Here is a 27,154-nt window from a genome sequence, read left to right on the forward strand (position 1 = left end):
CCTGCCGCCGGGAGAACACTCAGTACTGCTCTGCAGCCTGCTGGGCCGCGGGGGGAGGGGGCAGGCTCTTAACCTGAGCTTGTGTCATCTCGTGTAAAATGGGGGCCATAGTGTTTGTCGGCCCGAGTGGTTTTTATTTTCTCCTTCACACTTTTTTCTTTTTCCTTTTGGTCTCTTTCACACTTTCTTGTATGGCCAGATTTTCTACCCCGGTATCGTCAGACCACCGCACACCACGCAGGATCAGTCTTGTGCGTGCGATTGCTCGCTGGCCGCGGTTAACACAGCGGACCTGACCGGCGTGTCTCCTCCTGGAGCCCAGGGGCTCGGGGAAGCCGCGGCCGCCCCGGGCGGCAGAGTTGAGAAAGTCATTTAGGAGCGCAGCTGGACTCCGGGACGCCCGCGGGGGAGCTCCGGGGCTGCAGGACCCCACCCCGCGGAGTGGCCGGGGGCGGAGCTGGGCGTTGGGGCGTGGCCTGTCCAGGGGAGGGGCGTGGCCGGCCTGGGAAGACGGAAGCCCCCGCCTAGAGGTGGCGACAGAACCCGGATCCCGGAGCGTCCAGTTCTCCGGAGCGGGGCTTCTGGAGACGGCGGGCGAGAAAACCCGGCGCCCGGAAGCCTTTGCTTTCTTTGACGCAAGGGCTCGGGACGCAGCCGCCGTCGGCCGAGCGCCCAGCGAGGAGCGACCCCAGACGGAGCCTTCGGAGTCCCTCCGCCCCCACCTCGCCCGGACCCCGAGCCTCGGTCCTCCTCGCCGCTCTCCTCGTGGCCATGGAGTGTCCGCACCTCAGCTCCAGCGTCTGCATCGCTCCGGACTCAGCCAAGTTCCCCAACGGCTCCCCGTCGTCTTGGTGCTGCAGCGGTGAGTGCGGCCCCAGGCGGCCCCGCCGCGCACCCGAGGCCCCGGCTCCGCCGGGCCTGCCGTCTAGGCGCCGAGGGCGGCCGGCGCGCGGACTCGACAGGGACCAGGGCGAGCCGGTGCGGGGGCCGGGGAGGGTATGCGGTGAGGCGGGCGCGGGCGGGCGCGGCGGGCGGAGCGGCCGCAGCTCCTTTGTTTTACGCGGCCCGACGGTCGAGCCGGCGAAGGGGAGGCCGCGCGGGGCGGGAGCCCGCTGGGGCCGCGAGCGCGTGGGGGCAGCGACGCACCGCACCGGGGAGCCGGGCCCGCGGCTCGCGCCCCCGCCCCGCCCTGGGGCTGTGCTCGCCCGAGTCGCCGGGTCGGGGGCGGTAGTGGAGGGTGTCCGGCCCCCCACAGGGCGGTCTCACGTGTGGAGGTGCCCGAGTGGCGTCGTGTCCTCGGCCGGACGGGAAAACGCCGCTCTTGGGGCGCAGCTTTGTCTGGGCTTCGGGGCGCCCCGGCCTTTCGCCGCTTGCCCCAGCCCCGCTTCCCCCTGCTTGCCCGCAGGCAGCCCGATCTGTGCCGGGCTGGGAGCTCCGAGCCGCGAGAGGTGCTCGGGGCTCAGCGCTGGGCGGCCGAGGTCGGAGTCTTTCATCATCCGGGGAGGGTGAAGTTTGAAAACAAGCTGTGGGCTGAAGAGCTCGGGAGGCTGATCCAGCAGCTGCTGTGGAGGGGCGGCTCGGTGGCCTTCGGGATGTTTTGGTCGTCTGAAACTGCGTTGGCATCCCCAGCCCATGTGCTGGGTAACAGTTATTAGGTTTATGCAATGCTTTTGTATTGCTTTACGCAAAGGAGCTCCTTCGGCCGGCCCGTTGGAAACCCCAGTGCCCTCTTATTGTCTGTTCTAGCGACTTAGGATCGCACCGGCCGCACGGCTTTGATTACTTCCTGGTAGGGCCCTGGTGCCGCCGCCAAGAGTCTTTGTTTATTAGATTTGAGATGGTCCGTGGTAGCTTGGATTGTAGTGTAAAATTTGAATGGTGCCCCACGAAAACCTTAAATTTATTTGAAGAAATGTAGGCAAACAGCAATGGTACGACTTAGCAGTGTGACATTTCTCGTTACGGGCTGCCGCTGGGGAGGTAGTTTAGAGACTGCCTTAACACTTTTGACAGGTTTCTTCTTAAATGGTCATTATGTCCTTGGAGGAAAAAACATAGGTAACTGCCACAAAGAAAAATACACTCCAGGATAAGGAATAGAAATAACCCCGGTTCCCTGGACCTCTCAGAGGTTTGGTGCTTTGCTTGCCTTTGTAAAGTCGGATTATTTTTTTTTTTCTGCAAGAAGCCTTTAAAGATCAACCGGTTAATTGGTTTTACAGTGTGGTATTGCAATTCTTTTATGAGGGTACAGAAACTTGTATAAATTAGCTCTTACATGGGAATACATCTTTTGCAATAAATGTTGAGTGTGGAACAACAAATAAGGTGCATCAAATTGCTTTACAAATTGTTGTTGGTGCATTAGCTAAAATTGTAGCTATAGCTGTGATACTATAACTTTTAATTTTTTTCCAAAAGAGATTTGGAAAAAAAAATGGCCAAAGTAAACACTAGGAAAAGCATACCGCATGAGGAATGATGAAATTACTCTTGCTCATCTGTTGTAAATAAACTACAGGACAGTTAGCACACTTCTGTTTTTGTTTTTGTGTGTTTCTGGTAAAATCACGTCAAATTTTAAAATGGCCTCGCTGGGCACATGCAAGTGGCAGATTTCCTCTTGTGAGTCAGTCTTGCCTTTGTCAGTCAGGGAGCCCATTTCACTGTGGAAAAGAGATGCAGAAAAGTGGGCATTTCTTGAGGAATGTAAGTTAAAATGGAGCATAACTAGAGACTTGTGCTGGTAACAAGAACGTGTCTAGCCCTAAGGGATAATTTCTGTCCAAGGGTAGGATGGTACCTTTGCCTCTCGCTTGGGTTTGTAGACCAATAAAGCAAGTTTAACTTTATGTGGGGATTTTTTCTGTCCATATTCCATTCTGTAAATTGGAACTATTGGCATCCACCCATTCATTAATATAATTTAATGTTACTGTATTGAGCTCGATCTTGTTCTTACCTGCCTGTTGTTTCAGTGATGAAATGATTAGTAATCGGTGAGTCCTTATCTGTGTGTGAGTCCTTAACTAATTCATCATCTTGGAGGATTATATATTCTGGTATTTATACTCCAACACTCTTGAATCAACCTCTCTCTCTCTCTCTCTCTCTCTCTCTCTCTCTCTCTCTCTCTCTTTCTCTCTCTCTCCCCCCTCTCTCCCTCTCCTCCCCCCCCCTCTCTCTCTTTCTCTCTGTAGGGAACCAAAAGGGTAGCCAGTGTGTTGAATAATGGTGTGACCGTGTATTGTGTCTGATTATGTTCTTATTAACGAGTGAAAAAAAATCCCTGTTTTGGCACTGGGACAATAAAAGTAATGCCCTTGCCCTGTTTTCATCGGAATTACACCACAGTAAAACAGCTTTCAAGCAGCCAAGCAATTGCAAAAGATGAACATCCTAGGCCCTATTAGCTAGCAGTACATCCTTGGACAAGTAGTTCTGTTTCCTTTTAAGCATCAATTTCATGACGTCATCTGTAAAAAGGGTAATACTTCACAGGTTGCTGTTAGGATGAACAAGGCAATTTTTGTGAACAATGTTAAACACTATTCAAACAATAGGAAGTATTATAGGTCAGAACATCTTTATAAAGAGGACTCTAAATACATAAATATCTAAAGCTCCTTAAATAGGGCCTAGGACAGAATGGCTTCATGCTGAATTATACTTTCCAAAGAGATATATTACTCAACATGATTAGAGGGTCTAAGAAGTAATTATATTTCAGAGTTAACTTGAGCTTCTTATCTGTGGAAGGCACTGTGTGTTAGGTTATGTAATTGTGTACTGTAGGTGTTCTCAAACTTTTTGTTCTCAGGATCCCTTTACCCTTAAAAATTATTGAGAACCCAAAGAGCTTTTGTTGGTATGGCTCACGTCTATTGATAGTTGCTGTACCAGAAATTAAAACGGAAAAATTTTAATGTGTATTTACTAAATCACTTAGAAATAAAAATAACCCATTACCTGTTAACATAAACCATCTTTTCAAAACAAAATTTAGTGAAAAAGCAGCATTATTTTATATTTTTGCAACTCTGTTGTCTAGCATAATAGGAGACAGCTGGATTTTCATATCTGCTTTTGCATTCAGTCTCTGGTTACATTACACATCATGTAGTATCTGGAAAACTCTAATGCATGCTTGTGAGAGAATGAGGATAAAAAATATAAGTAATACTTTAATATTATTTATGAGAATCATTTGACCTCATGTGCCCCCTAAGAGGGTCTTGGAAATTCTCAGGAGTCCAGGACCACACTTTGAGAACCCACTAGTTTACAACTATAGTAACAGCTGAGGACACCTGCTCTTAATAGAATAGCTATAAAGCATTAGGGAAATCCTTAAAGCTTTAAGGCTAGCAACCCTTATATCTTTGTGGAAATTTACAAAGCTTTTGAAATATATTAACTGGGCAACAGATCATGGGGTCCAATAGTCCTTTGCTTTCAAAAATGTTAGTTTAATCTAGTTGGGGAGAGACAGGAAGCTAACTGGTTAGAAGATAAATCCATGTTGTGGTTTAAGGTAAATGTTGAAAATAGCAATCTCCTAATAAGGTAAAAGCTGATTTTTGTCTAATCTTTGCTTAAAGGCATTCTCACTTTAAATGAAAAAAATTTAAATAAAAACTAGGACATTCTCTCAAGCTTTTTGGTGTGTGCACATACCAGATGTTATATTCAGAAGCTGGAGGCTTGGGCAGTTATTTTTTTCTGTGGATAGAAGCATTGAACCAGTGACAAAATACAGGGAAAAACACACACATTGTTGTTGTTTTTTAAAAAAAGATGCCCTAAACACAACTGTTTTCAATAACCAAGGAAGGCTGAAGACCAGGCATTTGAACTTTAGGGTTTTTGGTTAGCCAGTTAAATTGGAAATATTTTAATAGTTACAGGTATCAAAAATTTTCCCTGATAAATTCTTCAAAGAGTTGTGTATGCCTCTTTATAGGTATCCAGTACACACTTCCCCTCGCATTACTTATGAAAAGTAAGTATAGATCAAGTAAATGTTTGGCAGGTTTGGGGTGGATATTGGAGATAAACCCTATTTTTGAAGATCCATTTAGTAGGATAATGTACTGATTATTGAGTCCTTGTCAGTGGTAATAATGTGTAATTTGTGACAAAAGTAAGAAATCAGTTATTTTTTGTCACATTTCTCTTACAACCTACTTCTAAAGAGGATTCTTGTATTCTGATTAAGTTTTCTAGATAGGATCAGTTCCTTAGGAAAAATGCACTTACTTTTTGAAGTAATATTTTATGAAGTATTTATTAAGTGCCTAGAACATAAGACAGTAAATACGTGTTTAAAGAATGAAGATATTTTCTTCCATTTATATCATGGCTGGAATGGTCTTTATGTTGAAAATGAATGCAAAGCAAGTGAGCTTCCCCCCAGAATACTTTCACCTGTCCTCACTCCCAGTATTTTATTCTGTAACTTTGACTAGATTGTCAGCACATGACCATCTGTGGCGATGTTGTTACCACAATGAATTTGTATTTTGACATTCTGTGTTTATAGGTGAGCAGGTGGACATTGTAGTAGTAAATGTGAATGAGGCAGTTAAAAATCCATGGGCAGGTGATACTTTTTTCACATTAATTCTAAAGATTAATATTTAAACTTTATTTACTTTTCTAGAGGATTTTAACTTTTTAAGGTAATATTTGTAAGCTTGAGCCAAATATAATTGCCTTTCTAGTTTTTCTGGCAGTAGTATTCTGCCCCCACCACCACGCCCAAACCTTAAGGTAACCTCACCATATTTTCAGTCTCAAAATAATTAGTAGTAGATGTGAAAGAGCTGGAATTTAGAATGTGTGTTATTTGTTTGGTTGAGGAAACTGCCATCTAGGGATTGAGGTTAGTATGTTGCTGTTGTGAAAAAGTTTTGACACATTGATCAGAAGTTATTTTCTAAACAGTCTTCTTAGGCCAGGAAGTATATTCTTTGTATACTATTAAGCAGAAGAAAGAATGGGGTTGAGGGGAGAATTTGAACTTTTTGGTTCACTTTCCCATTAATCCTTTATTCTCAAAATAATTCATTCTCATTATTCTTTGCTTTTACAGCATTAGCCTTAGCCTCTTAGGACATCCTACTGTTTCCTCGTTGAAATTTGTGCAACTTCCTTCTTTACTAGAATATAATAGATTAATTTTGGATCCTTCAAATTAGATTTAGAGATACTTACATTTTTTATAGTGTTTGTAGCTAGTAAGCAGAACAGAGAGTAATTGAGGTTGTAGCTCACTGAGTAATTTAAATTCCTGTTTTAAAATTTAATTGAGTCTTCCATCAGGGAGTAATTTACATGTACATTTCCTCCTAATCTGCTTTGTTTTTTCTTTTTGAGCTCTCTCTCTCCCCCCACCCCCTTCTTGAGCTATTTTATATATTTTCCTTCTTTGGAAAAAAAAAATACCATATTAGCCTCCTTTGATTAAGCTACAGTTTCTGACCAACCTGCCTGTGGGTTTTGTGTTCAACCTGGGCATCAGAATAGACTTGGGTAGGTAGTTTATCAGTGTTAGAAGTGGAAAATGTAGATGGTTTAATGTTTTAGTATTTTATGTTTATTCATAGCTCCTTTAGACTGAGAGCAACTGCATTCTAGGTGTTTTAATAGAGCTTTCCTGGACAGATGGCTTAGAAGGAAGTACTTAGATTCTCAGCAGGGACTAGTACTTTTTGGAGGGGGTATTTGTGATGAAGCTTACCTTGATTGACAGTTTAGAATGCTGAAAATAGCATTAACAACAGTAACAGCTTGTTCATCTTACCAAGAATTGTTTTGTGCCAAGACTGCTCAAGATGTTCTGCAATTTGTAATAGCCTGTCCTGAGAATGTAGGTAAGATTAGGGATCTTTCAGACTGGAAGGAAATTTACCTAAAAAATGTTCTTTGCAATTGTATCCTGAAATCTTTTGGGGTTGTTGAATGAACTTTGGTTTAGAAGCTTGTAAATAGAGATCATCTTTTAACTGCTGTGAGACTGCAGATGTTAGTATCTATAGTAATTCCAGATGTTTTCTCATTTATTAGTTTTACTGAGTAGGAGGAGAACTGAGAACAGCATAAAGTAACTTCAAAGCAGCTTGCTAGCATTTATTCCTAATTTAATTAACTACCCATCCTTGTAGTTTTTCCTGTTTTATAGATTGTGAAACTGAGACAGATTAAGAGAGTTGCTTAACATGCTTGGGGGAGGGGAAGGGGGAGGGTAGTAGATAGATCCTAAAGCTTAAATTCAAATGCCATTCAAACTATACTTTTGGGTTGCCTTTATTTTGTCATCCAGTAACTTAATGCATGATAAATTTAAAGGATTTAAAGTGTGTGGAAACATACTTGAAATAATTCCTTTGAAGATTCTTGACATAAAAATATATTTTAAATTTCATATTTTAAAAATAATTTATTTAAATTCTGAATTTGATGAGCTCTTTCTCCCCCTTTTTATTGAAGTGAAGGCAAGTTGGGACAAGATTGTAGTACAATCTGTAGAAAACTGGTTTTTAATGTCTTAACTTCCTTACAGTTCAGATCTAATTTCTTTGTGGGCTATTCACATTACTTCAGATATAATAAACTATCCATCTTAATATAGCTGTGGATAAAATACAATTAGCTTTAGGTTATTTTTAAAGCGTGCTTCTGTTTTTAAAGTTGCCCCTCCCATTTCTTCCTTTTTTTTCTGGTAGATGAGATTCTTGGAGGTGGTTTGTTGTGGGGTGGGAGAGGAAGAAAATTGTTAAGATACTGAATTTAGCTTTTGCCTCTGGTAGTTCAGAGGTTATTGGAATCTTTGTTTTTAGGCAGTGTACTTTGTTGGTTCTATTTAGTTGTATTCTAAGGTTTTCTAATTGTCTTTCTTGCAAAAGTTATAGTCTTTAGACTGCAAAGCTTAAAACACACTTCACTGAAAAGTAGGTATATGTGTGCTTTTTACAGATGCATAAAATATAGACGAGCTTAGAAAGAATATTTCAGATTTTGAAAACTATTGAAATTTGGACATTGAAAAATGAAGTTTATAGTTGTATTAGTTGTTTGTGTTAGCTAAATTCTTCGCAGTTAAATAAATGTAAGCTAATTAAATTTTATAAGACCTCTTTGAGGAGGGAATTGAGAGTTTATTTTTAAGGAACTAGCTTGTATCTCTGAAAAGATATTACAACCAAGTGGATTTTATCTGGAGAATTTGTATTCTGCTTTACGATTGAAGAGCTCTACCAGTGAGCTGTTTTCCATTTTGAGTAGATGTTCTGTCCTGATATTTTTCTTTGTTCTAGCTGGGTTTAAGACAGCTTTGTAGAAATCTGCTTGCCCTGTTTATCTTTGGCCCAACCAGAAGACTCTTAATTTTATGGACTGTTCTTGTACTGTCTCATCACCAGGAAGAACTGGCTGGTGATTAACTGTTCTTCCTGCAGGTTTAATTTAACTGATTATAAGATAGTACACTTATTGTTTTAGCTTCTTTAAATATTTGTCCTTACTGACCAAGCTCAGGTTTTCTTTTTCAAAAAACAGATTATTGCTCATTCCTTTGTTTTGAACATTTTTTTGCACAATATTGGGATTGTACTATCTTAATCAAAGTTGTGACTATCAACCTGAAACTTTTAGGAAACAAATTTTTGTGATAGAATGTTTCCTTGGGATAATTGATAGATAACATGTTAGAGAAATGTTTTGATATAATGTATCTTTAAAAAGAACTATATAACTTAAAACTTTGTGGTTGATGTATTTATTATTAATATTTATGTATGTATGTATGTTTTAGTGTCATACAACAAAATGTCCTTTGACTTGAGATTAACTCTAGTTTTCACCTGAGTTATTCTGAATGTTAATAGATGTGTTAACAGTTGCTCTGCAACAACTAAGAACTCACATTTCACCTTATGTGTATGAAGTAGCTACCAACGTTCATGCTATGAGAATTTATTATTTTTTTAATCCTCACCCGAGGATGTTTTTAAAATTGATTTTAGAGAGAGAGGGAGAGAGAAAGAAAGAGGGAGAGAGGGGGGAAACATTGGTTGCCTCCTGTATGAGCCCCAAATGGGGATCAAACCCACAACCTTTTTGATGTACCTTACCAGAAGGCGCTGCAATCAACTGAGCCACCTGCAGGGCCGTGCCATGAAAATTTAATTCTGAGAGTTTGACTATATTAGTTTTGTTTTTCAAGTATTTTGTTTGTATATAGTAGTATTTTTAGAGCTTCATGTGAAAAATATTTTTTTTCAGCCCAGCTGGCATGGCTCAGTGGTTGAGTGTCAACCTATGAACCAGGAAGTCAGGGTTTGATTCCTGGTCAGGGCACATGCCCAGGTTGTGGGGCTCATTCCCCAGTGTGGGACATGCAGGAGGCAGCCAATCAATGATTCTTTCATCATTGATGTTTCTATCTCTCTCTTCCTCTCCCTTTCTGAAATCAGTAGAAATACATTTAAAATTATTTTTTCAGGCTTTTGTGTTTTTTTTCACCTTTGAATTATTAATAGAGATTCTTGGGAAAATGTGTGTCATATTTTAAAATTGTGTCTATTGGCTATAAAAAATCCCAACTCTTGGTTTTTATTAAATAATTACAACAGCGGTTGGAGTTTGCAGGTGCCGATTTTTGGTAATATTGGGTATCCAGCCCTTTAAGCAGAGTGTAAGTCTGTGCACAGTTGTTACATATGTATTTCCCACTTCTTCATAAATAGTCCCATTGATTTTAAAAGAATAAAGTTTCCCAGCACACCAGTAAATACATGTGTGGTAATCTCCCCATGTACTTTAGCACTAACCTTTATTATATAATCACAAAAAAATAGGAAGAGAATTGTACAATGTAAATATTAAACACATTGTTCTCTGAGTAGAGTCTGTTCATAAGAGGTCCCTAAAGCGCTTAGGTTTTTTTAAATTTATTTATGGGAGGGAGTGCTTCCTATAAAAATATATACATAAGAATCTTTTCTTATAGTGCATATACTTGCTATTATTTTTAAATAATAGTTGTGTGGTATTTACATTTATAATTTGATTCATTTCTTTTGAATATCATACTGCTGTTTAACCTTGGCTTTGCTTACTCAGGTTGTTGGCAAAAGCATGCAGTTGCATCAGATCTTGCTATATTAAATAAATGAAAATATTGGATGTCAGAATTTTTCTTAAGTGATTCATGACTTTTGTGTTCATTCTCCACATAATTAGCTTCATGGGGGAAGTTATTTTCCAAACAGTGTAAACTGGTGATTTTTCTGTAGTTATTTGTGTCTCGTCTTCCAAAGGCAAAAGTGGCCCATTTTGACTCTGATTTTGTAATCTCCTTTGGCTTTAGTAGTATTAATCCTTCTCCCCACTACCCTTTCCCCTCATTTGGAGGTAGGGGCACAGGTCCAGTGTTTAGCTGAAGACTGGTAGATATAGCATAATAGCCTTATTAGGTGTTTTTCTCCAAACTAGGTCTGAACAAGTCTGAGTTTGTGACAGAGTGAATAATAACAAATTTGTTTAGTGCATTACAGTTTTTGAGAATATGTGGTTTCACATATATTGTTTCCATATGTTGTTTTCATTTGATGTTGAAAACTGATTTCAAAAATCCATTTTAAAACTTAAGTGCTTGAAACGGTGAGGGGACCAGCCTTATGGATCGTAATTTGTCTCTATGTGGCAAGTCAGCAGGACCAGATGCCCTCTCTTTTCTGGCTCTGTAGGTATCTGGATCTGTTAACATATGCATGACAAATTTTGGCCAGCTTTGAAATCACTTTCTCTAGTAGAGGACACATATTAAGTCTCCAAATTAGCCTTACAGTATATAGGGAATTGGTTCCAAATAATAAACTGCTATTGTAATTTTTATGCCATATAGTGGATTTTAGGCATACTTTTTTTTTTTAAGATAAGATTTGGGCAGTCTCATGAATTGATATAACTGTTATATATCAGGTTACCTTATAAATATTAATTTATGCTTTCAGAAAGTAATACATATAAACAGTAAGTCATAGTATCAAAAGGTTTAAAATAGAACAGTATCTCCTTCCCACCTTTTCACTCTCAGTCCTACTATCCACAGACAACCACTTTAAGCCCTGCTTAGCTTTTTCTCTCATATTTTCCTGCATACTGCGAAGTAATACACTCTTATTTCTTAATTTATCAATTTTAGGCATTATCTCTTGACATCTTGCTATGGTAAATGGGACATTCATGGTTGCACCACCCTTCCCTCTGCCCCCCTCTCCATTTCTCATTGCAATTTGATGACAAATTCTGATTAGTACGGTGATTGCTTTTTCTTTTTTGTCCAGCATTTTATTTTTCCTTGAGTAAATAATTGCCTTTTAAAAAAATTGCTTAGTTCACCTTCTACATGTTTTCTCCCAAGTGTACTTACAAGTCTGCCAAATGTCTATGAATATTATTTTCCAAGCACTTAAACAGGGAGATAATCTCTTACTACTGTTTTTTTTTTTTTTTTTTTTTTTTCTGAAGCCCTCTTTCCCAGAGACCTCTTGCTCCAATTTGAGCTAATTGTTCCTTAGGCCTATTGGACAGTTCTTATCCTGTGATTCCCTTGCTATTCTCTTGTATTAGATCTACTTCCTGGATCCCTTGTCTTTCTCTTTCTTGGTTTATTAACTGTTTTGCTGGGGTACATCATTGAGCTCTCTTCCTGTGGGAGGTTTCTTTTTGACCTCATGCAAGTCTGATGCTTTTATTCTACCTTTATACTTAGAGGCCTGGTGCACAGATTTGTGCACAGTGGGGTCCCTTGGCCTGGCCTGTGGACATCCCCCGAGGGGTCCCGGATTGTGAGAGGGTGCAGGCCTGGCCGAGGGACCCCACTGGTGCACGATTGGGGCTGGGGAGGGGCTACAGGAGGGTCCCAGGGCGTGTCCGGCCTGTCTCACCCAGTCCCGATCTGCTGGACCCCAGCAGCAAGCTAACCTACTGGTCCGAACGTCTGCCCTCTTGGTGGTTAGTGCGTGTCATAGCAACTGGTCAAACAGTTGAACAAACGGACACTTAGCATATTAGGCTTTTATTATATAGGATTGCTTGGCTGACTCTAGTATTAGAAAAGATTTTTCTCTTAGAATTATGAGATCATTGCTGTTTTGTTTTTAGTTTTCTAGTGTTGCTGTTGAGAAACCTGATGCCTTTCTGATTACTATTTCTTCATATATATATACATATCTCCTGTAATTCTTTTTCCTGGAAGCTTTTAGAATAGGTATTTTATCTTCTGAAATTTCAAAATGACTTGTCTTGGCATGGGTAGTTTTCCTTTATTGTGATGGGTACTCAAGAGATCTTTCAATGTATATGTTTGATAGCACACTCATTCTCCCATACTTACATCTCCTAATTTGTACTTTTTCTTTCTGGAACTGCTACTAATTGAATGTTGGATATCCTGAGTAGAACCTGTAATATTCTGCCTTTTGGTTCTAGTTCTGAGATATTTCTTTGTTTTTTTCCTTCCACCCATCTATTGACTTTTGATAATCATATTTTTAATTCTCAAGAGCTTTTTTTCTCATTTTTCTAACCATTGCCTTTTCATACATTCTGTTGCTGTTGTTTTGCAGTATCTTCTCCTATTATTCCAGGGTTTTTGAGTTTTGTTTTAAAGTTTTCCTTGCTCCTTACATTGTTTCTGTTTCTTCTGGGTTCTTTTTCTTTTTAAAATGATCCTGGCAGACTTCAGGTTTTCTTCAAAGATCTATTTTATTTTTGTCTTTTCATACAAAGTGAGGCAATAAAAAGATCTGTAAATGGGTGGGGCTTGTCTATAGTAGACACCTTGAGATGAGGGAGCAAGCCACCTTCTTCATTGGAGAAAGCAAGCAACATGTCTGTATGAAGACTTTTTTTTTAAAGTACCATTTAGTTTTCCAGATCTTCCTCTGGGCATTCATGTTCTGACATTAGGGTGCAGGAGGTTTCATGATTTAGTTGTTTCCACAGCCCTTGGACAGTTGTTTTCAGCCCCATCACTACCCTTGCTGTCTCCTGTGTCCAGTGTCCCTGAGCCCAGAGCCTCTTCTTGTCAGCATTCTTCTCGGCTGGCATTTAGATTGTAGCTTTTTTTGCACTAATATTGTTACTGCTCTAATTTCTTTGACTTCCAAAAACATGTTTAAATCTTTTGTCTGCTTTTGAACATGCCTCCCATTTTCTCTTTATCCTTGTGAGTTAGCATCCATTTAATTCCTCTATTGTCATTTTAGTAGGATGTTAGGAAGGAAAGGAGATAAGAGAGAAGTTGTTTTGCCATGTTTAAATTGGTGTTCATTTTTAAATGAAATATATCTAACCCAGTTTTTAGGACAAAATGTGTTGCCCTATCAGAAATGGATCATATTGTTATTCAGAAAGTGAAATCACTAAGATTGAAATTTTACATGACTATTTGAGTTAAAGTTCAAACTCTGATTTACCTTCTCTGATAAACTGAGCAAAATATTGTTGCTGTTATCAGAGTCAGCAGAAAGAGTAGGTAAGCCAGAGGGTTTGACTCTGCTTGACAAGCCAGACTATGGATACGAAAAAGAAACATAGTTGTAAGATCATTTGGATTACTGCAATGAATATCCTATATATTAACCCTTTGCACTCGCTTGCTTTTTTCTCGATTCCTTTATTCTAATGCTAACCGTGTCCAGTCACACTCGACATCCGAGTGCAAAAGGTTAAAAGCCTAGTATGCTGTGTCCGGTCAGCCATTCAACCAATCAAAACATAATATGCTAATGATATGCTAAGGCCGCTCAACTGCTCGCTATGATGTGCACTGACCACGGGGGGGGGGGGGGGGGGGGCGGGGGGTAGACAGTCGACTGGTCGACCAGTTGCTATGACGTGCACTGACCACCAGGGGGCAGACACTCCAACCAGTAGGTTAGCTTGCTCCTGGGGTCCTGCTGATCAGGACTGAGCGCGATGGGCCAGACATGCCCTGGAGCCCTCCCCGCTGGCCAACTTTCTGCGTCCCTCCCCAGTCCCGATCCTGCACCAGTGGGGTCCCTCAGCCTGGCCTGCACCCTCTCACAGTCCAGGACCCCTCGGGGGATGTCGGAGAGCTGGTTTTGGCCCAATCCCACAGGCCAGGCTGAGGGACCCCACTGGTGAACGAATTCGTGCACCAGGCCTCTAGTGTTGTAATATTTTTACTGGATTAGTTCATCATTCGTCAGTAAAGGGAAGTTAATGCCAGGTTTATAGGACTCTGGCTCTGCACATTGGTATTTTAAGCCTTTCCCTTGTGTTCTGGGGGGAAAAAATAGTATGTTCTTAATTGGAAGCAAAGAATAGATTTTTTTTAATCTCAAAAACTTTTTTATTTTGCATTTCACAAAGAAATATTGCTAAGAATAGTACAAAGCACTCCCATGTACTCTTTACCTAGATTCACCAGTTGTTAACATTTTGCCCCATGTGTGTTATCACTTATGAATGCACCCTATATTTATATAACTCCTCCCCAGTAATTTGCAGATAAAATGGTCCTTTATCTATACTTCAGCTTTGCTTTTTTTCTCCAAGAACAAGAACTTTCTTTTCAATTAGCATAGAATATTGGTCAAAATCAAGACATTTAATACTGATACAATAGTATTAGCTAATGCACATTTCATATTCAAATTTTTCCAGTTGTCCCAATTATATATTTTATATATTATGTTTTTTGTTTTATGTATTTCACTTTTTTGTCCCCCCTTCTACCTCCCCAGGATCTAATCCAGGACCGTGCATTTAATTTTTTTGTCATAACTTTTTAGTTTCCTTTAATTTGGAGAAGTTCCTTAGCCTTTTTCTTTCTCATTTTGATGTTTTTTTAAGAATACAGGCCAATGATTTTGTAGAATGTTTCTCAATTTGAGTTTTTCTAATGTTTTCTCATGATTAGATTTAGTTTATGCATTATTTTGGTAGGAATACTGCAGAAGTAACATTTTGTTCTCAGGACATATATTAAGAGGTATATGATAGTTTTTTTTTGTGATGTTAACTTTGATTACTTTTTATTTAATTTTTTTAAATTGAATTTATTTTTTAAATTTTTATTTATAATAGAATTTATTGGGGTGACATTGATTAATAAAATTATATAGGTTTCAAGTATCCAATTCTATAATGCATCAACCGTATATTGTATTGTGTGTTCACCACCCCAAGTCAAGTCTCCTTCAATTACCATTTACCTTCCTAAGCCATCTTCTACCTCCCCCTTACCCTCCGGTAATCACCATACTGTTGTCTGTCTGTGAGGTTTTTTTTAATCCCTTCACCTTTTAACATTGGTTACTTTATTAAGGTAATATTTGGAAGTAACTTTCCACTGTAAAGTTATTATTTTTCTCTTTGTTACTAATAAGTAATTTGTGAGAGAGACTTTGAGATCATATATATGCACAGGATGGGGCAAAAGTAGGTTTATGGTTCTTGTGAAAAATAATAAAGTAATTAATAAATAATAATAGAAGAATAAACTCTGTTTCTCATACAACTGTAAACCTACTTTTGCTCCACCTTGTGTGTATATATATCCTGTTCGTTACCAAACTTTCACCTAAACTTATCACACATTGATAATTCTTGACTGAATCAGTTATTATTAGGGCAGTTGCAAGATGTTGATCTTTTAATTTGTATTTCTTCTAAACATATTAGTTGATATTCTGTGAGGGAAAGTTTTCCTTTCTCTCCCACTTGTTTTATTTATTAGTATAGACTCAGATTTTTACTTTATTTTGCGATATTTTGTTACTTATTTTGAGGCTCAACATGTCTTATATTTGGCTAGTGGGAAACCCCTAGAGCCGTAATTTTGACATGTCCCTATTGCTCTTTCTTACTCTGGCACAGCAAGATGCTCCAGGCTCATTTTGTACTCAGCCTGCCCCAGCCTTGCTTGCAATCAACCATTTCTCCAAGTAGCACTCATTTCTTTTTGTTGGAAATAAATAATGTTTATAAACTAAGATCTCTCAGTGGATAAGAGCTAAGAAATACAAATATACATGTCTATACGTGTGTGTGTGTGTGTGTGTGTGTGTGTGTGTGTGTGTATAAAACCAATAGTTTATATTGATGCCTATAATTCCAACTTCACACTACAGATCTAGCCTTGCCCTTTTCCTTACTTGTAATGCACTTTTCCAACACTGATAATATGGTTCCCATTATCTCCAACATATGTACTCATTTGCTCAATGCCATAATCAGAGAAAGTAGTTCCAGAACTGCTAACCCATACCACTGCAAAGAAAACCCTTATAACTAGAGGTCAGTATTTCTTTACAGTTCTTTTTGTTTGGATACTGACAATATATAAAGTATATGTTCAAAAGTTATTTGGGTTAGTCTCCCTCCTGTTACTACACATATTATTTATTTGACATACAGTTAAGTTCATTTGTTTGTGTTAATTTCCATTTTAGATGTTTTTGCACATCATCCTTGATTTTTATTTACTTTTTGAATATGTAAAACATTAGCATGGTTCCAAAAATGAAAACTGTATCTAGAAGTGTTACTACCCAATCCCTCCACTCATTCCCACTCACTCCTTGTAGACAACCAATTATTCTGATTTATTCTTCCTGCATTTCTTTTTCTTTTTTTAAATGAAAATATAGGAGTCTTTTCTTATTTTCTCTCACAAAAGATCGCAAGCTTAAGTATACTCGTTTGAAACTTTGCTTCTTTCATTTAACAGTATATTTTGGATAGCCGTAATAGTTTCATAGTACTCCTATTTGTGGATGTGTCACAGTGAATTCAACCACTCTCCTATGTTAGGGCATTTAGGTTGTCTCCAACATATTATAGTTACAAGTAATGATGCAACTGATAGCCTTATATAAATACATTTTTGTATTTTGGGTGTCTTCAAGGAAGATGAAAAGTTTTAACTTTCTAATTGTATAAACAGTAATATGTAAGTGATTTTATAAGAATACTTCAAGCCCTAACTGGTGTGATTCAGTTGGTTGAACATCGTCCCAAGCATCGAAGGGTCGCTGGTTCAATAGCTGGTCAGGACACATGCCTAGGTTGCGGGTTTGATCCCTGCTGGAGGTGTGTGTAGGAGGCAAATGATTGATGTTTCTCTCTCACATCAATGTTTTTCTCTCTAAAAATCAATAAAAAAATATATTTTTAAAAAGAATACTTCAAGATATTTGTCTGCCTGCTCCTGTCTTTGAGCTCTTACTGTGATCTTAAAAATGTGTTCAAGACTGCTGAAGTGAAATACTTTATTGTAATTATTTTTCTGCCTGGGCAACCTTGAAATCAGAGACCTGGAAGCGACCATGGAAACATTTTTAGTCAGTAGTAGCTAATCATATGCTCTGGATCCAGGTACATTTTAAGCAGTTGATTATTGCTTGTACATATTCAGCAATGCTGTTTTATCACCCTCTACTCAGACTCATCTATTTCTGGCACTTCTCTCTTTTAATTTAATTCATTTTAGGTTCCTTCATGTCATACTGTTGACTGGCTGCTCCCTGGGGTTATAGAATGGCAGTAAAACAGACAGTTTTACATAGGATAGAAATAAAGATTTGGGCATCTATTTTCTCTGATAGGTTTCAGAGCATTAGGGGTATTTATAAACTGCAGATTCTCAGAGGAGTGGCATCTTAAATTGCCAGATAATTCTGCTGGCCCTCTCAGGTGGTTGATGACTTCCAGTCTTTTCGTTCAAACAAGTGGGCATTGGAGTAGGAGGACTTCTTCCTACATTGCTAGATAACCATGTAAAAGATTGGTGAGCATGGCTTCCCATTAGGGGAGCCATGAATGGATTACATGTGGGTTGAGATAATAATCTCAGCCTGAGGGTGGTTAGAGCCTCCAAGCAGATCACTTCTGGCCCTGAGAAGTCTCTTCAGTTTGTGTGCATATGCCATACAGATGCTATCATTTTCTGTGCATGTCCTGACATGGAAAAGGTTGAGAAAGTAGGCTAGAGCATAGTCTCAAAATTAGCCTCAAAGAGCCAAGGACATTGCCCCTTAAAGAGAAGCAGGCAATAAAGTGGAAAAGAAGTGAATTATTTAGAGTAGAAGTTTGAACCTACTGTCCCTAAAAATAAGCTGATCACCCTATCTTAAACCTAGAATGTTTTGAAATCATTCCTATTTATTTCTTTGTTAAAACAAAAGTTAGAAATTTAAAAATAAATGACTGGGCTTCTAACCTTATTGTATTGGATATTGTAATACCTAAGGTATATTCTGATTGATCAGATTAGTGAATCATGATTTAATCTCCAAATACCTCTGAGTTCAGTATATTTCAGTATGGTTTGACACCTAAGTTGCTTCTATACTTACTTAAATGTTTCTAAACCTCCTTGCACATCTCTCAAAATTTGTTTCTAAATTGCATTTGCTTCCAAGGGTGTGTATTTTACATTGCATATATAAAATTTAATGATTCTTATATTAAGGTGGTTATGGTAGTTACATCAGTTTTGAAATAAGCTTTTTAAAATATATGTTCAGCCCTAGTTGGTTTGGCTCAGAGGATAGAGCATCAACCTGTGGACTGAGGAGTCCCAGGTTCGATTCCGGTCAAGGGCACATGCCCAGGTTGTGGGTTTGATCCCCAGTAGGGGACATGCAGGAGGCAGCCAATCAATGATTCTCTCTCATCATTGATGTTTCTATCTCTCTCTCCCTTCTCCCTTCCTCTCTAAAATCAATAACGATATATTTATATATTCAGTGGGGAAGGCTCTAACAATCATGGGGTGCTTTCTATTTGTTAGGCCCTTTGCTGTACACTTTATATTGTTTATCTCATGAAATCCTTACCATAGCCATGTGAATAGAGGTGGTATTTATTCTATTCTACAGATGAGGAAGTAGACTCTGGAACAACTCCCCTAAGTTGTTGTTAAAAGAATGGTAAAGCTAGAAGGTAAACTAAGATTGTTGTTTCTGAAGCCCAAGCTTACTTCATTATATATCACATGTCCTCTACAATGCTTTTAAAAAAAAAAAAAAGGATCACCCGAGGATATTTTTTTTACTGATTTTAGAGAGAGAGGAAGGGGAGAGGGGAAGAGAGAGAGGAACATCAATGTGAGAGAGAAACATTGATTGGTTGTCTCCCGAACGCACTCCAATCAGGGATGAACCCACAACCTACATATGTGCCCTGACCTGGAATAGAACTCGTAACCTTTTTGGTGTATAGGACAATGCTCCAACCAACTAAACCGCCTGGCTCGGGCAAGCACTGTAACATGCTTGAATCTACAGAGTAGCAGTTACATTCCTATGAGAGTAACCCAGTCAGTTTGGTACATTTTTGTATTAAAGAAGGAAGGAGTTCTTTTGGTAGTGTTAGAGGTCATGGGCAAGTGATCACGGCCTCTGCTCAGTTCAGTCAAAATTGAGGTGAAGCAGAATTCTGGTCAGTGTGCCCCTTGCCTACCTCCTCCTTCTGGGTCTCTGTGCAACAATTGACTGAGAGCGCGAAGAGAAAAGTGTGAGTATTTCCGCAGAAATCTTGGGATTCTGGTTTGGATGTGGGCTCTTGATCTCAGCTTCAAAGGCCTGGGGTGAGACATCACTTGGTATGATGGGGATCAAGTCAGGCTGGCAGAGGAATGTGTCAGAACTCAGAGTAAAAATAGAATGGGAAACGGAGATGGAGTAGGATGTTCTCAACTTTTTATTCAGAGTCAGTTTTTCAAATTCAAACTTCAATAAAATCTGAGGTTTCCCAGAATGCTTCTAAAGAAGATAATCCAATGACGCAAAAGGAATGAAGGGTAAGGCTTTGTAGCTTTTAATGAGAAAAGGAATTCTGCAAGTGCAAATGACCTTCTTAAGGATTTAACCCAGACTTTGGGGTTACTATAGGAATACTGTTTTTGAGATTTTGAAGGTCGTTTTTACAATACTGAACAATACTTGGAGTGATGTTTGTGCTCAAGAAAGAATTATTCTGCCTTATGATAATGACAGCACATCTGGATTTGAGTTATTGAAATATTGATGGGCCACAAAAAGAGCCAGTCCAAAGGATGATAGCAGCTTAGTTGATGATAGACTGGTATATCTTTACTCTTACTACCTCTGTTGCAGAGGGGATAGTCTAGTCTTTAAAGAGTTTTGATTCTTATGGGGTAGAAAGCCTTGAAGGTTCCCATCTTCACTTCTGAACAACAGTGTCAGTCATTCCAGTGAGTTGTTGGTGAGGGTGAGTGGTTAATGCTGTATCACTGATATCCCTCCTTCTACAGGTGGTATTCTGGTTATCTATTGCTGCATAACAAGCTATCCTACATTTTAGTGATTTAAAACAACCATTTGATTTTGCTTATGATTTTCTGGGTCAGGAATTCAGAAAGAATTTAGCTGGTGTTGCATCAGCTGGAGTACCTGTGACTGGAGTGCCTGAGGCTGGAACGTCCTCTTCCAAGATAGCTTCTTTATTCGCATATCTGGAGCCTCTGTGCTCGCTGGTCTCTGTCTCTGTCTTTCTCCCTTTCCCAGTCTTCACCACCCTGACAAATGTCATATTCTCCAAGGTCTCTCCATGAGGTTTGGGCTTCTTATAATGTGTTGGTTCAGGGTGATCAGACTTCTTATATGGTGGTTGGCTTCTCTAAAGAGCTAGCCTCCCAAGCAATAGGAAGAGGAAGCTGTCAGTTTCTTAAGGCCTGGACCTGCAAATTGACACAGAGTCACTTCTGCCATTCATTTGGCCAGGGCAGTTCCAGAGCCTGCCCCATACAAGGAATGTAGACGAAGACCTGCCTCGTTCAGAAGAATGTCAAAGAATTTGTCGCTATCTTTAATCTATCAGAGGACCATTAAATGGAAAGAGAATGGTTATGGGAAATACTGAACTGTGACTTCACCAGAAAACAATTTACTTATCTAATGATTCAGGAGAAATTGATTGCTAGCCTTGAATAAGAATGGGACTGAGGCAAGAGGGAGGTGCCAGAAGGAGGAAGGTGGAAAATATTCTCATTGGGACAAAAGAGAAAGACAACCAAGATAAACTGCGTCATAATTGCCCTCCTTGCCTTGGTTGTGAATTCTTGCTTCCATGATCTTGGCCTTGAGTCCAAACCTCTACTTCCAACCATTTTGAATTTGGTGCTCATGCCTGGTCTCTTCCTCCTGCCTTATTTAGACCTCTGCTTAGCTTCCCAAGCTCTACTTTGGATCATCCTTTGGCCCTGGGCACCTTCTGTTGCTTTTTAAGGAAATCTCCTGTTTCCCTATTCCTGGGAATTCCTGGGAACCCAATGCCCAGCAGGGGGGTGGGGGGTGCACAGACAGTGATTTTGGCTGCACTCTGGCAGCTTTGGCACCTTTGGCAGTTACTTAGTATAGCTGGATTTCTTCTTTTCTAGACTACATTGTGGGCCAGTTCCTTCTCTCTCCCTCTCTCCCTCTCCTCTCTCCCTTTCTTCCTCTCTCCCTCTCTCCCCGCCCCTTCTCTCTCTCTCTTCACTTGAGGAAATGTTTCTTATCGATTTTAGAGAGAGATGAAGGGAGACAGAAACATCAATTGATGGGTTGCCTCACGCACGTGCTCCCACTGGGACTGAACCTGCAACCTGGGTATGTGTGCCCTATCCTCCAATTTCAAGAAGACTAACACTTTTACTATTGATACTTTTATGTGGTGTGTGTGTGTTGAATAACAGCTGCAAAAATTTTGTTTTCATTGATCAAATTTTTACAAACCCACTGAGTCGTAATCTTGGATTTTGATTTAACTTATCACTCATGCTTAATTTAGAATAAGTTCTTTCATTAGGATAACTTGAATACCAGTATCTTTAAATGTGAGGCATTTAAAATTTATTTTTATTATAAAAGTATTTTTTTCTGAAAAAATTCAAACAGTATAGTTGAAAGGTGGTCCGTGTGCCTGTAATCCTTCATCTCATTCCTTTTATTTAATTGCTCATAATTACTATATACCTCCCAGATTTTTAAAAAATGTATATAAAGGTATGTAATATATATATACAGAAATACAGAGAATGGGATCTTTTTAAAACTAAAATGATTGCAAACACTGTTTGAGTTCCAATTCTGTCACTAACTTAGCAAGTTACATAACTTCTCTTTGCCTTGTAAACATGCCAAATAACAATATGCACCGCACTGGATTGTAAAGGATTAAATGAAGTAATAGTCATAAAGTGGATGCAATAGTATTTAGCACATAGTATATACTAAATAAACTTTACCTAGGTAAAAATGAATTTACTTAGTAAGAAACGCATATTATGGGTGTTTTCTTATGGATTGCTGATATTTTAGAGTGTTGAACATTAACAGTTCTGCATGCTTTGGTGGGGATGTTCTGAGCTTTACTGTTGTAGCAGCACGTTTGCCTATGATGGTTTTGAACAGTGATTCCACACACTTCCCACCCCTCATTTGCAGTGAGTTGCTGTTACTGATGGGCAATGTAGTGGAATGTGTTTGCTTCTCGGGGGTGGTGGGAGGCAGGAAAAAAAAGCTGAAAAAACAAAAAGCTGTTGGCTTAGAAATTATACTACATTAGCAATTAATTTTTTTTGTTAAGCCGTTAAAGAAAAGTAGGTGAAAAGTAGAATTGAAAAAAATTTATAGGAGAAGATGACATGATTGTTTCATCTATTTTTGCCTTACATTCTTTGAATAATCTTATGATTAGAAGGGACATGCTCATCACCTAACTACAATGAAGAAATAGACCCAGAGAGTAGTGATGTTCTCAGTTCTATAGCTAGTAATGGAAGAGCCAGGACTAAAATCCAGGTCATCAGATCCTCACCTTTTGCATTCCTTGGAAGATAAAGGGCCTCTCTCCCAGTTGCAGCAACTGTTCAATAATGGATGCACTATAAATGGCTTGCCTGTTAGTGCTGTGTGCTTGAACTGTTTTCTGGGTAGAGACAGTGACTAAGTTGTATCATAAACCTTAAGTGCATCATATTTTATAAATATTTTTTTAGAATTCCAGGAGAATCCTTGATAGGCCTTGAATATCAAATGTAGTCTATATTACTAGGTTCTATGTAGTGAATACAAAGGATTTTGAAGATTATTGGTTATGTGGAAAGAATGTTATATTTGGTGTTGATGCCATTTTGTCTTATGAACTGTTTGTCTCCTGAACACAACCTGAAAATATTCCTGTATAAATAGGCTCCTTTAAGCGCCGAACTCCCTAGTTTTCTGCCCTTCTTTCTCGATTGACAAAGGAGCAGACTACGATTTCCTTTCCCAGGACTAGTAGGCTGGAAAACCACTTTGGTTTCTGGATCCCTTGGATGCCTCCCCTCTGCGCCCCATCAGTTCTCACCTCCTGGTTCCCAAGAGGATTAACATTTTGGGGGGATTTAGGAAGAAGACCTGAGAGTGAGCAGGTTTTAGAGGCCTGTGCTTCTCCACCCCTCTGCCCACACTGCATGTGTTAACAGCTTCTACCTTCTGGAGAATGGCCTTAGGAGAGGATCAAGATTCTCCATTTCCTCCAAAGAGGCCTGCTGACACCTTGCAGAGCTTGTGGCTGGGGTGAGAAGTGGGCCAGAGGAAGGTTCTGCAGCCATACCTGAAGGAGAATGGTGGAGGGAGCCTAGGTAGTGCCAACCTTCAGGCTGAGATATCCAGAGACTGAGAGAAGAGACACTGAACTTGGGGTTGGAAGAATTGAAGCCAATGAGAGATTGCTGGAGGAGGGAGTAACTTTAAAGAAATTTTATAATCTCCGTGAAAGAAGACAAGACTCTGTTTATGAGATCCAATGACCCTGCTGTGGCCAAGTGGAACAGTGTGAGAAATATACTGCAAATTCAAATGACCTTGAAATTAGGTGTAGTAAAAAGAGCACATAAATTCTCAGACTTATCTTTTGAACTTCTATAACTTTCCATCCATTGTACTGTCTTTCTCTCAAATACTAGCACTTACAAATTTTAAAATAAACCTTCAGTTTAATATTTTTATGTCATACTGAATAGATAGTAAATTTAGAGCTTAAAAATATTTTAGGGATTATGATTTTATTCATATATTTATAAAAATTCAGTTACGTTATGGTTCATTTAGAGTTTTACAGAAGAGCCTGGGTACCTCTAATACTGTTCCCATGGGAAACAGGTTCATCCTACAGATAAACTTTTGAACTCATCTGTCTATAAATTGAGACTACCTTGTTATATTATTTCCCCTTAAGGTGATTAAAATAAATGATGTTAAGATTATATGTATCTTTTATTCATGCTATGACCTGTTCTATACATAGTTATTGAGAATTTGGTTAATTTAAAGCCAGTATTTTTCATTTTATTTTATAATTGTCTTTATTACATTAAGGGTTCTTAATTTGGATAAGGTGTGTATAGACAGAGTGAATATTCCCCAAAGCAATGCAATATATGACTTTAGAATGCCTATCATACCCTATTTTCTATAACTCTTAGCGTTCAAATATTTTTTTCAGTATGAAAGTATTAAGCCTTCAGAGGACTATCCTTTAAATAACCAAGACCAACTCCCTTACTTTCTTATTAAGACTTAATAAGTCTTTACTCTCTTATTATAAATGTTTATGATAGAAGAAATTGGGTATCTTGATTCAGAATGTCTTTTTTGAGATTTATGAAAAGGTATAGTCATTTGTTCCAATGTTTTTGAAAGTCAATATTCTCTTTTATTGTCGCTCCTCTTTCCTGTCTTAAATACCTACTTACTTATTTATCTACTTATATTTATTTTATTGAGGTGCGATTCATATAACATAACAACCCTTTCAAAGTGCACAATTCAGTGACGCTTAGTAAATCTACAACCTATCTAGTTTCAAGACATTTTCATCACCCCAAAATAAACCTCAGACCTATTAAACAGATACTCCTCATTCCTTCCTCCCCTCAGCCTTAGGGTACTTTGTTAAAAACTTGAAATTAAGAAATTGAAATATTAATAAAACTTGATTCTAGACTAGTAATTCTGTACTAGATTTAGAATACGTTGTTCTAAATTCAAAAACATGAAGAAATGCATTCAGCCCCACCAGTGTGGCTCAGTGGTTGAGTGTTGACCTATGAGCCAGGAGGTCACAGTTCAATTCCTGGTCAGGGCATATGCCCGGATTGCAGGCTCACTCCCCAGTAGGGGGTGTGCAGGAGGCTGCCAATCAATGACTCTCATCATTGATGTTTCTATCTTTCTCTCCCTCACCCTTCCTTTCTGAAATCAATAAAAATATATTTTTTAGAAGAAATGCATTCAATATACTGATAGTGGAACAATCTCTATATATTAAAGACTAATATACTAAGTGTCTGTCTGACTGGTAGCTATAATGTGCACTGACCACCAGGGGACAGACGCTCAATGCAGGAGCTGCCATGACACACACTGGCCATTTACAGAGAAACGGCACCACGGACCTGGCGCCCACCAAGCAACACTCGGCTTCCTGCAAGTGGGACACAGGCCCCGCCACCACCCTGGAATGATAGCCCACCAAATTGCAGCCGACTGCTGAGACCCCGTGGCGCAAAATGCAGCCCACAGCCCAGCCCAGCCCAGCCCAGAAATGGTGGTAGTGGGTGCTGGGTAATGATGTCACGTAGCAACGCCTGGCTTCCTCTCCCTAGTGATAGGCCATTTAACAATAAATGGCACAGCAGCCCTGGTGCCCACAAAGCAACACTCGGCTTCCCCCAAGTGGGACACAAGCCCCACCACCACCCTAGAGCGACACCCCACCAAATCACAGCCAATGCTGCCGAGACCCCATGGCACAAAATGCGGCCCACAGCCCAGCCCAGCCCAGAAATGGTCACTGTGGGCGCTGGGTAATGACATCACATAGCATTGCCCAGCTTCCTCTCCCTAGCGATTAGCCTCCTTGGAGTTTCTTCAGCCCAGGAACACGAATTGCTTTATACTCAGGTGCAAACATTTTACACTTTAACCAAATGTCCGTGAAGCGTTTTCCCGTACTTCATCTCATTTGATCTTCACAGAAGTCCAGGAGTAGGTAGATAGGAGGCTCGGTGGAATCCTATTTTCTTTTCATTAGCCAGAAAACAGAGATTTAGAAAGCTTAGAAACTTGATTCTACTGAAAAGAAGAACTGGTGGACCTTGAAAATTACTTCAGGTTTTCTCATTGCACAGAATATAGTCAAACACTGCTGCAGTTAAATATTTTACCCTTTGGTCTTCCTACAATAATAATCTGCTTTGAGTTGATATTTACTGCTGTGTTACTGACAATTACCTGAAAGAGAAGTTGGGGTGCTTCACTGGGCTGGAAAAAGGTTAGCCAAATCAGAAAGTGGGTCTAATTAAGAAAGTTTATTCTATACCTATAAAAGGCTAAGTTGACTCTTGCATGCACGATACATATAAAGCTCTCGCTGGCACCAATCACACACACGTTTCGATCTGCCATTGTAGATCGTGAATTTGGTTGACACTTCTATTATAGAGAAAGAGCAAATAGCGATATTAAAATATTTCTTCTACCCTAACCGGTTTGGCTCAGTGGATAGAGCATCAGCCTGCAGACTCAAGGGTCCCAGGTTCGATTCTGGTCAAGGGCATGTACCTTGGTTGCAGGCACATCCCAGTAGGGGGTGTGCAGGAGGCAGCTGATCAATGTTTCTCTCTCATCGATGTTTCTAACTCTCTATCCCTCTCCCTTCCTCTCTGTAAAAAAATCAATACAATATATTTTTTAAAAATAAATAAATTAAAAAAATATTTCTTCTAATTAATTTTCTTACAATGTGCACAAATTCGTGCACTGGGCCACTAGTCTGTATATATAAAAAGCTAAGCAACCGGCTGACTGGCTGGTAGGTATGACGTGCACTGACCACCAGGGGGCAGATGCTCAACGCAGGAGCTGCCGAGCTCCCGTGATGTGGCAGCGGTGCTTTTCAGGTGATGTACCCTGGGACCAGAGAGGAGGGAGCCCGATTCCTCGCTGGGCCCCACGATTCCACCTTCGACCATGGGTTATGTTGTTGTTGGCACTGTCAGCCCCAAATCTGGTTTACTGCTGAGCTGCCGTGACTTGGCAGCGGTGGTTCTCAGGTGACGCAC

General features: G+C 39.6%; 1 protein-coding gene across 1 annotated transcript in view; it reads left to right on the top strand.

The window, feature by feature from the left end:
• Window positions 1-234: 234 nt before the first annotated feature.
• Window positions 235-27,154, top strand: part of USP3 (ubiquitin specific peptidase 3) — a 110,331-nt gene continuing 83,411 nt past the window's right edge. The window contains exon 1 of the mRNA XM_079768046.1: window positions 235-862. Within this exon, the coding sequence (XP_079624172.1) occupies window positions 772-862 (91 nt within the window). The 5' untranslated portion in view covers window positions 235-771. The remainder of the gene's footprint in view (window positions 863-27,154) is intronic.

The sequence above is a fragment of the Cnephaeus nilssonii genome (genome assembly GCF_951640355.1).
Source record: "Cnephaeus nilssonii genome assembly, chromosome: 4".
Lineage (NCBI taxonomy): Eukaryota > Metazoa > Chordata > Mammalia > Chiroptera > Vespertilionidae > Cnephaeus > Cnephaeus nilssonii.